The 16,704-nt window shown below is 42.1% G+C and overlaps 2 protein-coding genes across 7 annotated transcripts in view; one reads left to right on the top strand and one right to left on the bottom strand.

Moving 5' to 3' along the window:
- Positions 1-74: 74 nt before the first annotated feature.
- LAMTOR4 (late endosomal/lysosomal adaptor, MAPK and MTOR activator 4) lies at positions 75-3,406 on the bottom strand. 3 transcript variants are annotated; one of them, XM_077908006.1, is made up of 4 exons: positions 3,255-3,406; positions 2,667-2,747; positions 796-913; positions 75-424 (listed from the first exon to the last, which is right to left on the bottom strand). In XM_077908006.1, exons 1-4 carry the CDS (start codon positions 3,255-3,257, stop codon positions 327-329), a joined length of 300 nt encoding a protein of 99 aa, XP_077764132.1. In that variant the 5' UTR covers positions 3,258-3,406; the 3' UTR covers positions 75-326. The 3 variants fall into 3 exon arrangements, with proteins under 3 accessions (XP_077764132.1, XP_077764133.1, XP_077764130.1); XM_077908007.1 differs by having other exon boundaries at positions 75-441; positions 3,213-3,262; XM_077908004.1 differs by having other exon boundaries at positions 3,213-3,262.
- A 210-nt stretch (positions 3,407-3,616) lies between these two features.
- LOC144318177 (NXPE family member 3-like) overlaps positions 3,617-16,704 on the top strand; it is a 64,325-nt gene continuing 51,237 nt past the window's right edge. For all 4 annotated transcript variants that reach the window (XM_077904950.1, XM_077904953.1, XM_077904951.1 and 1 more), the window contains exon 1: positions 3,617-3,804. In XM_077904950.1, coding sequence (XP_077761076.1) covers positions 3,682-3,804 — 123 coding nt within the window. In that variant the 5' untranslated portion in view covers positions 3,617-3,681. The remainder of the gene's footprint in view (positions 3,805-16,704) is intronic.

The raw sequence follows: 16,704 nt of genomic DNA, 5'->3' as shown, positions 1-16,704 counted from the left end.
ATGACTGTCTCCCTAGAAGATGGAAGACAGACTTGGGGTGTAACGCCCCTTATACACACATTCCTAGGCCTGGGAACATCAGACTCATGTTTTATTAGGAGGGAGGGAGGGATGGAAAGAAGAGGGAGATCCCCTTGCCCTCACTCTCCCCGACACAGTGCAAAGTCCCCAAGCCTCTGCTCTTCGAGGGGAGGGGAGGGGAAGTGGGTGAGCAGAAAGCCTTAGTTCTAGCAGCAAGCCAAGAAAAAGGTGGAGAAAGTTTGCGTCTTCCTCATCGAGGAGGCTCATGGACCCAATCCACCTCTGCCCCTTGCCCTCTGGCAGGCTCAGACGTCAACAGGCTCCCGGCCTCGGTTCTGCCTCTTCACCACAAATACCCTCTGTCCTGACACGGTCACCAGCAGCGTGTGTTCTCCAAAGACCACTGGAGAGGAGACACACCTTCCCCCACCCAGGAGAGGGAAGGGAGCACAGAGTTAGTGGGGTACAACGGCCTCTACTGGGTCACATCAACTGGTGGGATCAAAAGCCAAAGGCATTTTTGATAGTTGAAGGCTCAAAGATTTGAAGATAGGAGGGCTCCATTATGTCTCCTTCCTTCTCTTGGTTTCTCACAGTTATGCAGGGATGAATCCCACCCAAAGGGAAGAAAGTAGCCAGAACCAGGGACCCCAGGGGGAGATGGTGGGAGGTTGGCAGGAGACAGGTGTTTTTTTCCCCCTGAGAAGAGAAGCCTCTGGGATCAACCCCCACCCCCTCCCACCACCACCACCAGGGGCAGGGGCTGAGGCTCACCGGACAGGCGCTTGAAGGGTATATTCGTGCTGTGGTGCAGCCGGAAACCACAGGCTGTGCTGACCAGCTCAGAGATGGCACTGGCTGCCTGCTCGTCATTCTCTAGATCCCCAGATGACTGCATGCAGAGGGAGGAGGAGGGATGGCAGAAATTAGGGAACAGAACTGGGAAAGAATTCCAAGAACAGTCACTTTGGCTCTAGTGTTTGTAACCTCTCCCTCTCAACTTCCTAGTACCCCTAAGGTACTTTTTGGAAAACAAAAAAACAAACATTTTTGGAAAAACAAACCCAAAACTTTCCTATGATATTGTTGCTCCTATTGAGGCCATCTTGTTTCTCATCCTTACAATATGGGGCTTCCCCCTGTGAGCAGTGACTCTCATTCATTTCTTTACTGACCATTCTTTCCTAATCCCTGAAACTTGATTTCTTCCCTTGTCCCCACTTCTTAATAAAACCATTCTCAAACATCTGTGCTCATCCACCACTGACTAGTTCAAGTCTCCCTCTTTTCCTCAGTCTTTCTATTTGTTGCCCTATCTGCAGAATCTGAAACATAACTGAACATACTTTTTGTCCTTGAGCCCCTCCCTACTACCTAGCCCTTGGGTAATGATATGACTGTGACCTAGGCTTCCTCTTTTCTGGTAACTGTCTCAATTTCCTCTCCCAACCTCTTCAACATGGACCTCCCAACTAAGGAAGTGCCCTTTGTTCTCTTAGACATTCCACACTTCAGTTTTCTCATCTGTAAATTGGGACAAGTTCCTATCCATGGGCTTATTGAAGATTACATTGAGATATTGGCGAGATGCTTAGTTCCTAGCAATGTACTCTAACTGCTCTCATTCTATATCAAAATATCTAAAGTCAAGTCATCAAAATTCCCCTTGATCTCACCCCCTCCAAAATCAACTTCCTTTCTTAATTTCCTCTTTGTTAAGATACCATCAGTCTAGGCTTGGGCTCAGTCTTACTACATGAAGAAGTATCTCTTCTGTTACCTATCTCTAGTCATTACCAATATATATTGATTCTTCCTTTAAAATTCCTTCTCTCCTTGCTCCTTCTCACTGCTGCCAGACATGTCTCAGACCTAGATTTTCACAGCAGGCCCCCTACTTCTGAATCCCACCCCTCCCAGCTTATCTTCACACCTAATAGAAGAATCTTGCTCAACTATTTCCTTAACCTACATTTCTATTCGAACCCCTTCAAAGCTCCTATTCCCCTCACGATTAACCCAGTCTTGACACCAACCCAGTCGTGAAAGTCCTCCACAATGGAATCTTTTATTCCAAATCTCTTCAACACAAAGCCACCACTCCAACCCTGAGTACTCTCTTTTTCTGTTCACTATTTATCCTTTAAGCCCAGCTGAATTCTTACCTCCTCTAAGAAAGTCTCCTTGTCATAATGTATAACACATGGGTTGAATCTTTCATTTTTCTGGTCTCCTTCACTAGTCTTTACCACTTGCATTACTTTCAACTTGTAACCTTAAGCCATGCTCTCCAGCTCCATTAAAACTTCCAGAGAGCTTAACACTATATTGCACCATGGAACAAAATACAAAACCTCTTACATAAATACTAACTAAAGACAATTCGAGAAAACTTGGATAATATACATCAGTTATCAACAAAAGACTATTTGTCTGACTTTGGTAAAGTCAGTAAACCTCTTTCACTCTGAAGTACCAGACTACGATTCCAGAGATTTATTTGATTGGTTACTGAAAGCTTACTACACGCCCAGCATGATAGCTAAGACTGAGACTAGAGACAACTTAGGCTAAACTGGGCTATGTTAAAAGGGATCACGGGGCCTTGTGTCCATGGGGGACCCCCTCCCTTGCCCAGAACGCACCGCCAGCACTGCGCCTTCACTCAGCACCAGGTAGCCAAGCTGGTCTGGGATTCGCTCCAGCCCCTGGGTCAGTGCAGAAGTCTAGAGGGTAAAGATGCAATTAGAGAAGCATACCAGGATGGCCCTAGATGCCCTTCACTTCCAAACCCAAGGCTTTTTGACAACTTCCCTACCCCCCGCCCCCGCCCCGCCCGAACCTTCTCTTTCCCCAACCAGGGCCCTTCCAGACCCTCTTGCCTCTACAAAGCCTTCAACACTGATCTTGGGCTTCCCATCTTCCTCACCCTCTGACCCTGGGCTCTCTTGGCCTCTGTAGATCCGCTGTTCCCTTCCCCCACCCTGCCCCATCTCCAATTCCCCTGGTGGCCCGTCCCACCCCCGCAGACTACTCCCCAGCGCCCATACACCCTCGCACAGGTCCCTCCTCAGCCCTCTACGTCGCCTCCCCTCCCATCTCGATTCTCTCTGCCTCTCGGGTGGACAGGAGGTAAGGGCGGAGTGTAGGCCCAAGTAGGGGTAACCAAAGAGATTGGGGACCAGACATACAGAACCCCTAGCGCGTACTCCCGCGCATGCGTCCTCACTCACCATCGCAGCCTTAGGTGCTGGGGGCGCTCCCTGTCAGATAGGTAGCTTCCGGCTCCAGACCCAGGTCACGTGCTTCCACAAGGCGGTTCCCTCTACCCTGGCGCTCCGGAAGTTGAGCCCCGCCCCCCAAAGTGCGGATTGGAACATGGCTACATCATCAGCCTTAATCTGCCAATGCGAAGCGCCGCTTCCCGTAGACGCAAGCGGATTGGTCTCAGGCCCTCCTTCACAGCCATCTCCCAGCCCCTAAGCCCCGAGCTCGGGGAGGGGGCGTGTCGGCGGAGGGAAGGGCCTGGAGGGGCGGGGCCGGAGGGAGGGGGGGGGACTGAGGGTGTGCGCCTGCGCGCAGAGGGGCGAGCGTTTCTCCTTTGGCCGCGCTGCTCCTCAGTGTGACCACGAGCGAGAAAATAAAATGAAATGACGTGAAATGCGCGAGAAGAGCTATTCAAATGCTACTCATATCCCTATTCTAGGCAACTATCTCTTTAGGACAGGGATTTGTTCCCAAAGCTGCTTTCCCTCCCGAGATTCTGTAAGGAGCGGTGTGACGGTGAGTGAGTTCCCCGCCTCCTCCCCTCAGGCTAGGCAGCCGCGGAGCTAAATATTCTCTGCCAGGAAAAATTAGAAACAGGACTCTGAAGTCATTTTTTTAAATACCCGAGTGTCATCTCGGAAACTTGTTTTAAGTAGTTTCTAGGCCCGCGCTACCAAAGTGACAGAAAGTGTTGGTGAGGTAGAACGAAGGCTGGTTCTCGAAATAGTAAACACCTCGTTTGGCGAAGGTGTAGAGAAATTGGCGCCCGCCTGCCTCGCTAATGGGGCTGTGAAATGGTGCCGCTGCTGTGGAAAACCCATCAGCGGTTCCTGGAAAAGTTCAGTCCAGAGTTAGCTCCACTCCTAGATGGACTCCTGAGAGAATTGGAAACATGTCTATGCAAAAAACGCTTGCACGTTTTTTATGTTCATAGCAGCATTAGTCCTAAGAGCCGGGAGATGGAAACCACCCAAATATCCATAAACTCAACAACAGAGAAATAAAGCCTAATATAGCCATACAATGGCCTTTCATCCAGCTGTAAAAAGAGGAATGAAGTATTGATAAGTCCTACAAGGTGGATAAACCTCGAAAACATTACTAACTGAAAGCAGTCAGATACACAAGGCCACACAGAGTATGATTCTATTTCTGTGAAATGTCCAACCCAGTCAAATCCATAGAAACGGGAAGCAGGTCCCTGGTTAAGAGAGGCTAAGCCCTGCTCACAGGCACACTAGCTAGCAAGTGGCAGAGCCAAATTCCAGTTTAAGTCTGCTGACACTGAGTTTGATGCTTTTTCCCATTGCTCCATCGGCCAACTACATTTATTATTACTATTTAAGTTACTACTTAATATTATCTCAAAAATTCCCTTTTTTTTAATTTTACTTGATACAGAGGAGCCCTTTGCAGGACAATGCTCATTAGCCATCATCAGAATCGTTTTGTTTTTACAAATCGTACTACTCTTGTAGAGAGCACAGTTTCTCGTTCTTTCATTCAACCAGTATTTGTTGAGTACCTTCTGTGTACCAGACACTCTTCTTGGAATTGGAGTCAGATATTATCTATCTATCTGTTTCAAAACGATAAAGATCAAGGGAATGATTTTTAAAAATTAGAGTAATGGCCACTTCTGAAATTGGGTCAGGGATGGGATAGAAAGAGATACAAAGGGTTTCAAAGTGTTGATAATTGCTGTAGTCTGAATACTTGTGTGCCCCCACCCCTAAATTCATATATTGACTCTGATCCCTATTTTGATGATATTTGGAGGTTGGGACTTTGGGAAACTACACACTCCCTTATTTTTCCCCAACCTGATCCCTCCCAACATACACACTTTGTTCCAATGGGGTTAAGGAGCTCATATCTCTAGTGTAGCACTGACTATACTTTACTACTACTCGTTGCCAGCCTAGCTTACTTAGAAGCTGAGCAACACGGGGTCAGGGCTGTGATGTTTTCAACACTTTATTCCCAAAGAATATGACTACTACCCCACAGTCTTCAAAAAGTGCTGGTTGAATCAATATGTCAGGCTTAAGAGCCAGGAAAGGCAGAGTGAAGGTTGGGAAGTCTTTTGATGGGTATATGTAATTTAGACTGATGTTTGACCAAACCACTGGATCCTATAGCCTAGCCAAGTTGACACATAAAGCCACAAAACCCAAATAGGGTGGGTGCCCCTTTGCTGTGACAGTCTCTGTGGCAGCATTCATACCTGGGCCTGAGTTGTGGGTAATCCTTTCCCACTTGCTTTCTCCTGCCTCCACGCCGGAGTATTATGGGATAACTGAGCAAAGGGGAAGGAATGCGCTTTGTAAGTGCATATCTTAGGGGAAGCATTTGTGAGCCAGAAGGGGAGGAGGCATTTGAGTGTCTCGGGCCTGGCAGTCTGTAATTGCTGGGAGCCCATATAATGTTGGAGAGTCCACTTCCTTGGTTTTCTGTGGCCAAGAGGCAACAAAGCCCTTCTAACACATGCAGGCTCTCTCAAAGCTCAGGCCACTCCATTTCTCAGATTTAGTGATATGTGAAAAACCAAAGAGAAGCAAAATCAGGGTTCCAAAATTGTGGCATGATTGAAATGGTTACATTTAACAAATGGATGCTTTTAACACAGAGATATTACAAAGCTTTATGGTTTTGACAGTCCTGCAATAATTATCAGGTTTACAAAGCTAATCTGTGAGGCAGAATGCTGTAATGAGACACCAGTTAAGTTGTAATCTGTAAGTCTCTTTCTTTTCTTGTGGGCATGTCTCTGGCTGAATATATAACCAACTCCCTTTGGAAGGAATGTTCAAAACCTACATTTGAGGCTTTTGTGAATGTGAAGCCCAAGCAAAAAGTCCCTCTCCATCTGGGCTAGGCTCCAGATACAGCTTTAACATACCTCAATTTCTAGTTATTTTTATGACCTTAAGGAGGGGGTCCCAGACAGAATTAATAATGTGGTCATGAGTCACATCCTCAGCCCTGGCCTTATACTTTTTTTCCAGTTATAGATTCATACTCAACTGAATTTATATTTATGTCTAGGATTTAAGTTTTTCCTCTAGGGCTGGAAAGGATTAATTCATTCATTATTGAAAGCTACTATGCTATACCAGACACTGTTCTAGAGGTTGTGGGTAGAACAAAGATCTCTACCCTCATGGAGCTTATACTCTAGTGGATGGAGACAGAAAAAAAGCAATACATAGAATAAGAAATTTAAATAGTGTGTTAGAAGATGATGAGTGGTATGGGAAAAAAATCATCAGAGTAAATGGGGGCCAGAGTGAAGGTAAGAGAGAACATGCTGCAGAGTTAAATAGGGTGGTCATAGTCAATGGTAGGTCTCTCTGAGATGTTGAGAAGACTCAAGCAAAGACTGGAAGGAAGTGAGGGAGTCAACCTGGAGAAACCTGAGAGTGAATATCCATGGAGGTAACTTTCGTGAAGGTTCAGTGTGTGTGTGTGTATGAATGTGCATGACTGATATATATGAGAATCAGCAAAGAAGCCAATATGGTTGAAACTGATCAAGGAGAGAGTATTAGGAGAGAAGCGCAAGGTGATAATGGGGGCCAGATCATGTACAGCTGTGTAGGAATTTGATTTTTCCTCTTAGTTGTCAACTTTTTTTGGTTGTTTTTTTTTTGTTTGTTTGTTTGTTTGGTTTTGTTTTGTTTTTGCCCCTTAGGAGACTTTTTAGATTTTATTTTCCTAACTACTACTATCTCATAAAATGTTAATACCATAGATATAACTTACATTTGTCTATGTACTGTGGCCCTCCAAACAGCCACAAACCATTGTAATATCCAAGATTTTTTTTAACCCTGACCCCTAAGAAACAACTTTCCATCCCCCTGGAAATGATATTATTCCTGTTGAGAATGCATGCTCATGCTGAGTGAAATAGAGAGTCACCAAGGAGTTTAAACAGAGGAATGGTATGATCTCACTATTAAAAGGATCATTCTGGCTACTATGTTGAGAAGAGATTATAGGAAGAGAAGTGTGGATGCAAGAAGACCAATTAGGTAAGAGATTATAGTGACATAGAGCAGGATGGTAGTAATGGAGGTATTGAGATGTAGTCAGATTATAAATATTTTGACAGTAACACCAATAGCATTTCCGGATGCATTGAATGTAGGATATGGGGAAAAAAACAAAGCAATAAGAATGATTTTTGGTTTTGGCCCAAGCCACTGGAGGGATGGTATTATCATCAACTTAGATGGGAAAAGCTAAGGATAGAGTAGCTTATTTAGAGGACAGTCAGTGGTGGTGGAATTAGAATTCATTTTTGCCCATATCTATCTGCTATGTATCAAAGTGGAGATTTTGAACAGACAGATATGAGTCTGGAATTCAGGAAGGAATTCTGTGCTAGAAATATAAATTTGGAAGGTGCTGATAGATAGATGCCCTTGAAGCCATGAAACTGGATGAGCTCAACAAGGGAGTGAGTGTACAGAGAAAAGAGAATGATCCCTGGGCCATGTCAGCGCCAAGAGGTTGTGAGAAGAGGAGAAATCAGCAAAGGTGTCTAAGAAGGAACAATTGGTGAGATCAGAGGAAACCAGGAAAGTGAAATGTCCTGGAAAACAAGTGAAGAGTATGTATCAGGAAGGAGAGAGTGACCAGCTGGTGTAGACACTGCTAATAGGTGCTGAGAACCATCAGTAGATGATTGATTCTTGGCTTATGTGCTACAAAGATCATTGATAATTTCAAGAAGGACAGTTTCAGCCAAGTCTGATTATAACAAGATTAAGAGAGAATGGGAGTGGAGAAATCAATGGCATTGAGTATAGGAATGGCTTTTTAGAGTTTTACTCTTTTAAAGTTTTTTTAAAGAGTTTTACTGCAGCAGGATCAAAGAAGTGGGGCAATAGCTGGTAGAAGAGCTGGATACATCAGTGATCAGGACAGATGTCAGGGGTCGGTGGGGTCAAGGGAGGGTTTTGTTAAAATGAGAATAAAAGCATAGCTGTACATTGAAGGAAATAACTCAGAAAAGAGGGAGAAAATGGGGATGTAAGAGAGAGCAAGGAGAATTTCTGGTGCGATAGCCTTGTGAAGGTGAGGAAGGGTGGGGTCTAGTGAAGGATTGTCTTTAGATACCAATACAAACGGTTCATCCATGGCAACTAATGGGCAGGACAATTATATGGACACAGATGCTGATAGCTGGGTAGAAATGGGAGTGGGGAAGTCTGTGAAATTTTTTTGAAAGTGGGAACCATAATCACTGCCTGAGAGAGAGGAGGAGATGACATCTGGAATTTGAGGACAGAGGCCCAGGTGTGAAATGGTCAGTCCTGAATGAGTAACTGAGGGAGGGTGGATGACAATATCTGGTGGAAAGCAGCTCACAGAAGTGAAAAGCTGTAGTGTTGAAAGGTTCATCTACCTGGATTTTGAAATTGCTGTTAGGATGAGTAGGGAATTAGAGTGACACTGAGCCAGAAGCTGACATTGTTTAGAAATGAGGGGGAAGGACATGTCAGCTGGCAGATAGTAGGATCTGAAAGGCCCTGAGCAATTATTAGTTTCAGTCCCATTCCTGGTCAAGAAAGTGGAGCTGGGAGTGCAGCAGGTGAGGGTGAGCAAATGTGGCCTCAGAGGAATGGCACACTGAGCCAGGAAGCCAAGGCCCAGAGGCAGCCAGTCAGCAACAAGTGACAAAGCTGATTGAGAGCCAGAGTAAGGAGGGGCTCTTCTGCTTTCATTAGAGGGTGAGTGTGTACTGGTTGAGGCAGGCATTTGTATTTAAAAGATCTTGATGTGGCAGCCCTGGTGGCTCAGCGGTTTAGCACCACCTTCATCCCAAGGCATGATCCTGGAGACCTGGGTTCGAGTTCCATGTCAGGCTCCCTGCATGGAGCCTGCTTCTCCCTCTGCCTGTGTCTCTGCCTCTCTCTCTCTCTCTCTCTCTCTCTCTCTCTCATAAATAAAAAAAATCTATAATAAAAAATAAATAAATAAATAAATAAATAAATAAATAAATAAATAAATAAATAAAAATAAAAGATCTTGATGGTAAGATGGAGATGTGTATTCCCAGAGCTGTTAGTGCACATGATCCCATAAGACCTGAATGGCTCAGAGTCCAGTTCGCACCATTGTGGACTTGTTATTTAACATGTTCTTGGTTTATGGAGTAATAGCCTTGTATTACTTGTTTTTGAAAATATCAATTCATCTTTATCCTTTATGCAGCCCCAGAAGGCTCAGCTCAGGGCTGTTAATAGAATTTAGCCCTTGCCTTGCAAAACAAGATCTTGTTCATAAACTGGGGCCATATTTTCTCAAAATTTGGCAAAACAAAATCAAATAGAATTCAGGTCCACAAAACCAATATCATCTTTCCCAGCTAGCCCTCTATCTCCTTCATCCCCACCTCCCTTTCCATAAAACCACCCACAAGAGGTAAGGGAGCCAAATTTGGTGACCCTTTGCTCTCTTCAAATAAATAACCACGTAGCCAAGAAAACGAAGAAGAAAGGCCTGGGCAAATCTTGGCAGATACAGTGAAGAGAGCGAAGGTGGGAGACTGGGAAGAGGCTAAGATGGGGATGGGATGGTAATGTGAATCCAGAGGGGTGTGTGCTAGTACACGGGGGTCCAGTGAAGTTCCAAATCATCTCAGAGACAGAGGGAGTTGGGCCCATCAAGGAGATCTTTCCTTGGTTGGACCGGGAAGAGAGTCGTTTCTGATTTTGGCTTTTCCCTCAAAAAGCCCTCCCAAGGGGTGCCTGGGAGGCTCACTCAGTTAAGCAGCTGCTTTTGGCTCAGGTTGTGATCCCAGGGTCTTGGGATCTGAAGGAAGCCTGTTTCTTCCTCTCCCTCTGCCACTCCCCTGTTCATGTGCATGCTCTCTCTCTCTCTCTCTCAAATAAAAAAATAAATAAAATCTTAAAAAAAAAAAAAGTCCTCCCAAGTTGACTAGATTGTAATGTGAAGATATGACTTAATTTTATTTCATGATTCTTAACCTTTTTGTCACAATGACCCCCTTTGTTATGGACTGAAAGTTTGTCTACCCCCCATTCATGTGTTGAAATCCTAACCCCAATATTAATGGTAGTAGGTGGGGCCTTAGGAGGTAATTAGGTCATGAGGGTGGAGCCCTCTGAAGGAGATTAGTGCGCTTGATAAGAAGATACTGGAAAGAACTTCCTTCTGGTCTCTGTGTCCACCATGTGAAGTTAAAACTAAAATCAGCAGCCTCAACTCAAGAGAGGGTTTTCACCAGAACCTGATCATGCTGGCGCTCTGATCTGGGACTTCCAGCCTCCAGAACTAAATTTCTGTTGTTTATGAGCCACCCAGTCTATGGTAGTTTGTTACAACAGCGAGAATCAAGATACCCTTTTTACTTTCTTTTTACAACATTGCATTTATGATATAACCTTTTCCCCATTTTTGTTTCAAATTTATTAAAATTTTCCTTTCTACTTCCAAAATCCACTGGATATTGGATACCTTCAACATCCATCTCTAAGTATTTTAAATACTTCAGATAGTTTACAGACCCCACTGTGGGAACCTAACTGCCTCATTTCCTGCACTGCTTGGGTTAGTTCCTGTGTTTTGTGCCAGTCCTGTCCATATTACCTTTGCCTTTCATCAGGGCTGACTTCGTGGGTGCTCAAACTGTACAGTCACCACACAGAGCCCTGGGCTCAGAAGGGCCTGTGCTGGTTTTAATGTTCTGCTGTCCCCAATTTGAAATTCGTAATAATTTTTTAACAAGGGGCCCCATGTTTCATTTTGCACTAGGCCCCCAAATGTAATTAGTCCTGCCAGTCATGACTGGGAGGTCCTGGCATTGGTGGGGGGCATGGTCCTGAGTTACTGGGGCAGGCTGCTCAAGACCCTGTCAAGAAGGAAGGAGACTTTGCTTTATCACAGTCCATACCTCAGGCCCATTTTATTTGCATTAAAATGATGGAAGCATGGACATGGATTCCCTCTTGCCTCTTTGGTTGGAAAGCCCCCTCCTACAAATCCTGTGCCTGTTGCTCTCATTTTTGTTTCCTTCTGCTTTATTTCATTCACCTGCAGCCAAGTGTGCATAGTTGAGCAAATGACCAAGAACCTTGGTGGGGACCCCCACTCACCACCTCCCGAGCCACCCTTTGCTCTCACCAGTAGGCGCCAGTGACTTCTGCAGAATTCCTACTGCTGTCATTGAACTTTCTGGCTCCACATGCACTGAGAACCAAGAGTGGTAAAAGGCAGAAGGGAAAAGAAATCGAAGGAGAAGGAACAGAGGAGGGGGAAGGAAGGAAAAGAAGGAAAAGAGACACAAAAGGCCAGTAGATGAGGGTTTGGAAGTGCTTGGGATGAGACCTTGCTAATTCTGCACAGCTGGTACCTGCTAACCCCTGGGAGTGGAGACTGCTCAATGATCATGCCAGCCCACTCCTGAGACCACAACAAAAACAAAACCAGGAACCTATGAGCTGAGTTGTTAAGTCCAAACTCTCTAGTCAGGTTTAAAAACATCCCTGATGTGGCTGTAACCTTCTATTCTAACTGCATCTTCTGTTTCTGCCTTTCTGGAATTACCCATGTTTCTTCTTTGCATGTGGCCCTTCTATCTGGAATGCTCTTCTCTCCCTCCTCTAGCTTTCTGTGAACTATCTCAACCTTCAAGACCCTCTTCAAACCCCCACTTCCTCTGTGAAGACCTCCTGTGCCCAGATTTTGTCACAGGGTCCTCTGTACTGTTCTAGTTCTTAGACATCATACTGCAGCTACTGGTCTATGAGCTGGGGTTCCCCACTTTAGATGTGAGCTCTTCAAAGAACCCTAGGAACATGCCTGACCCAATTGTTAATCCATGTTTACAGAATGAATAATGAGAATAATGCAGAATGAATGAAGAAATTGGAGAGGAAAAAAAATTGCCTCCTTCAGAATTTATAAAGTGCATTTTATATCTTCAGAACATTTGCAGGTTATATTTATCAACACAACTAGTTTGTAATGCAAACAGAGTAGATAGGATTAATTTAGTTACAGAAAAAAACAGGTTATGCAAGTTATGCAAGATGTATAGTAAGTAGCTGGATAGTAACAGTAAGTATGACCTGAATCCGGGATGGTGTTTAGGGGGAAGAAAGTGGTGGTGGTACATCACCTATTTCTTTTCAAGATAAAAGAGGAAAAAAGATAAAGTAAAAGGAGAAGGCACCCTTCCCAACCCCCGCAGTCCCCCCCACCAAAAAAAGAAAGAAAGAAAGAAAGAAAGAAAGAAAGAAAGAAAGAAAGAAAGAAAGAAAGAAAATATTCGAGAAGGGGGGTGCCAGAGTGGCTCAGTGGTTGAGCGTCTGCCTTTGGCTCAGGGTGTGATCCCGGGGTCCTGGAATTGAGTCCCACATTGGGCTTGCCCACAGGTAGCCTGCTTCTCCCCCTTCCTGTATCTCTGCCTCTCTCTGTCTTTCATGAGTAAGTAAATAAAATCTTTTTTAAAAAGAATATTTGAGAAGGGGTGGGATAGGCTTTATTTCTATGCTTTTCTCTTTAAGTTCATAGTCACATTTAGCTCCTCAACCATGTAGCTCTAGAGGGTGGATTTGATGTTTATTGGTTTTGAAGAAATGAAGATAGGAGGTATATGCAATGGGGGAAGGAAATAAGTTGAATTTGGGGGTTAAAGAAAATAGTGACATCTAATTCTTCTGTCATCTGGACTAAAGACAGCTTGGGATAGTACAGACTGGAACTCTAAAGTTTCAAAAATGGGAAGGGGAAGATGGGAGCATGATAGGTTCTGTGTAAGGTCTCTAGACTATGTATCCCAAGAGCAGAGATGGAGGAGGTTTGTTGATGAAGACAGTACACATTTTAAACTTTTCTTTTTAAGATTTTATTTTTAAATAATCTCTATACCCAATGTGGGCTCAAGCTCACAACCCTGAGATCAAGAGTTGCACACTCCACCAGCTGAGCCAGCAGACTCCCCTTTAAACTTACTTTAAAAACCAAAAAAAAGTAAGCATTATGGAAAAATTAGGAAATATACATATGCAAAAAGAAGAAAATAAAAGTTACCCACAATCGATAATTCAGAGATAAAATGATATTAGCATTTTCAGTATATTTTACCAGATATATTTATTCATTCATGGGAGACAGAGAGAGAGGCAGAGACATAGGCAGAGGGAGAAGCAGGCTCCCTGCAGGGAGCCTGATGCGAGACTGGATCCCAGGACTCTGGGATCACACCCTTAGCAGAAGGCAAACATTCAACCACTGAGCCACCCAGATGTACCTATTTTACCAGATATATATACACACATATCGTGCATATTATTTTAAAATTTTTTTGGCCTACCAATTATTCAGCTTTTACACACATATATTCAACTACCCATTTAAAATAGCTACCTCATATTCAGTCATATAATTTATGTAATTTAATAATTTCCTATTGTACACCTGGGCATTTAAATTGTTTTCAATTTTCATTTTTAAACAACCGCACTGAAAATTTTCGTGCACATCCAGGATGATTTCCTTGGGTTAACTTTCTAGAAGTAGTATTTTAAAGGATGGCAGTTCATAGTGTAGAGTACAATTGTGTAGAGTACATGTCTAAAGCATGGATTAAAAACACTTTTCCTCTGCCTCTGTCTCTGCCTCTGTCTCTCTCTGTGTCTCTCATGAATAAATAAATAAAATCTTTTTAAAAAACCACTTTTGCTGTATAATTTGGTTATATCATTTAGTTTCTCTGTATCTCTGTTTGTACATCTGTAAAATGAGAAAGTTAGCACACTGCTACGTAGGGCTGCTGTGAGGATTAAAAGAACTAATAACACACTTAGCCTGGTGTCTGAACATAATAAGAGGTCAATAAATGTGAGCTATTATTATTGCTAGACAGTTCTTTCAAAAAGTTTCCCAAATTACAGAGCACACTATACTAGGATACACTGTCACTAGAATTAATGTTAGATATTATAATTCTTTTAAATTACTGATTCTCAACTTTGTACTTTGGAATCACATGGAGAACCTTAAAAAATACTGATACCCTGGTCCTACTCCTAGAGATTCTGATTTAATTGGTCTGGGATGTGACCTTGGGCGTTGGAATTTCCCAGGTGATTCTGATATACAGATATGTGAATTATTACTGCTTTATATCTTCTTTGATGGAAAAATATCAATGGTGCTAGAAGCTGGGAGGAGGGTGAGTGAAGGGCAACTGCTTAATGACTAGGTTTCCTTTGGGGTGATGAAAATGTTTTGGAACTAGATAGATGTAGTAGTTAATGTAACATTGTGAATGTTCTAAATGCCACTGAATTGTTCATTTCAAAATAATTTGTGTTATGTGAATTTCAGTTCAGTAAAAAAAATTAACAAAAATATGTCTTTTAATTTCTTTATTTACTGTTATGGTTGAGGATTTAATTATATGTTTAGCAACCATTAGAATGATTTTTCTTTCATTCATTTTTTTAGGCCTATTGTCTACTTTTCTGCTAGGATGTTCATTTTACTGTTTGCAGGAGCTTGCCTGAAACAGGTTTCAAGTATTTTTCCAGTTTGCTTTTTGTCTTTTAATTTATTCATATATTTTTTTATGTATATAAGTTAAATTTTTTTCTGTAATTAAGTTGTCAAGTTTTTTATGATTTTGTCCTTTGGTGTCAGGCTTATAAAGCACCCCTGCACACACACACAAGCACACTAGAAAAAGAGCAAATGAAACCTAAAAAGAGTAGAAGGAAGGAAATAATAAGGATTAGAGTGGAGATAACCAAAACAGAGAATACAAAAATAATAGAGAAAATCCATTAACCCAGGAGTTGGTTCCTTGAAAAGATCAACAAAATTGACAAATCTTTAGCCAGATTAACTATGAAAGAAAAAAAAAAGACTCAAGGTAATAAAATAAAAAATGAGGTGATGACATTACTACTGACATTACAGGAAAAAATTATAAAAGAATATTCTGAACAGTTGCATGCCAACAAATTAAATAATCTAGATGAAATGGGCCACTTCCTAAAAACACACAATATGCCAAAATTGACTCAATAGGAAATAAATAATCTGAATAGACCTGTAACAAGTTAGAAGATTGAATCAGTAATCGAAGACCCCAAAAGGAAAAGTCCAGGACCAGGTTTTACTGGTGTTATCCAGTGAAAAGTTATAGCAAACATTTAAAGAACCAATTCTTCTCAAATTCTTTTAAAAAATAGGATAGGAAGGAACACTTCCTAACTTATTCTGTTAGTTCAGCATTATCCTTATACTAAAGTCAGAAAAATACATTGCAAGGAAAGAAAACTGCAGACCATTATTCTTTATGAACACAGATGCAAAAATCTTAAACAAAATATTAGTGAATTAAATCTAGCAACATATTAAAAGGATTATACACTATGACAAAGTGGGATTTATCCCAGAAATGCAAAGATGGTTCAACTTACAAAAGTCAATCAGTGTAATACACTACAATAATAGAAAGAAGGGAGGAAAATCCCCACATGATAACTTCAGCTGATGAAAAAAAAAAAAAAGCATTTGACAAAATCCAACATCCTTTCATGATAAAAACAAGAAAAAGATGTCTGCTTTTACCAATTTCTATTCAGCATTGTATTAAAAGTTCTAGCCAGAGCAACTGGGCAAGAAAAACAAAACATCTAAATTGAAAATGAAGAAGTAAAATTATATTTTTTGCAGATGACATGATTCTGTGTGTGTGCATATATATATATATGAGAGAGAGAGAAAGAGAGAGAGGATCCCAAAGAATCCACAAAAACACTATTAGCACTAATAAACCAATTCAGCAAAGTTGTAGGATACAAAACACACAAAAACTAGTTGTATGTATATTCATTAGCAATGAACAATTTAAAAAGGAGGGGCAAAAAAAAAAAAAAAAAAGAGGGGCATCTGGGTGGCTTAGTGGTTAAGTGTCTGCCTTCAGCTCAGGTCGTGATCCCGGGAACCAGATACCTCCAGGGGGCCTGCTTCTTCCTCTGCCTATATCTCTGCCACTCTTTCTGTGTCTCTCATGAATAAATAAATAAAATCTTTTTTTAAAAACCTAGAAAGGACATTTTAAAAATTCCATTTAGTATACATAAAAAAGAAATAAAGTTTACTTAGAAATAAAGTTAACCAAAGAGATATGAGACTTGTACACTGAAAACTACAAAAAATTGCTGAAAGAAATTAAAGACGATCTAAATAAATGGAAAGACATCCATATCATGGGTTGGAAGACTTAATATTGTTAGGATGGCAATACTGTATCATATTGCAAGGTGATCTACAAATTCAATGCAATCCTTATCAAAATCCCAAAGGGCTAAAAAAAAAAAAATCCCAAAGGGCTTTTGGCAGAAATGGAAATTGCTCCTAAAATTCATA

The sequence above is a fragment of the Canis aureus genome, chromosome 8 (genome assembly GCF_053574225.1).
Source record: "Canis aureus isolate CA01 chromosome 8, VMU_Caureus_v.1.0, whole genome shotgun sequence".
NCBI classification, from domain to species: domain Eukaryota; kingdom Metazoa; phylum Chordata; class Mammalia; order Carnivora; family Canidae; genus Canis; species Canis aureus.
Note: the sequence above shows the minus strand (reverse complement) of the source record. Positions and strands in the feature narration are given on the sequence as shown.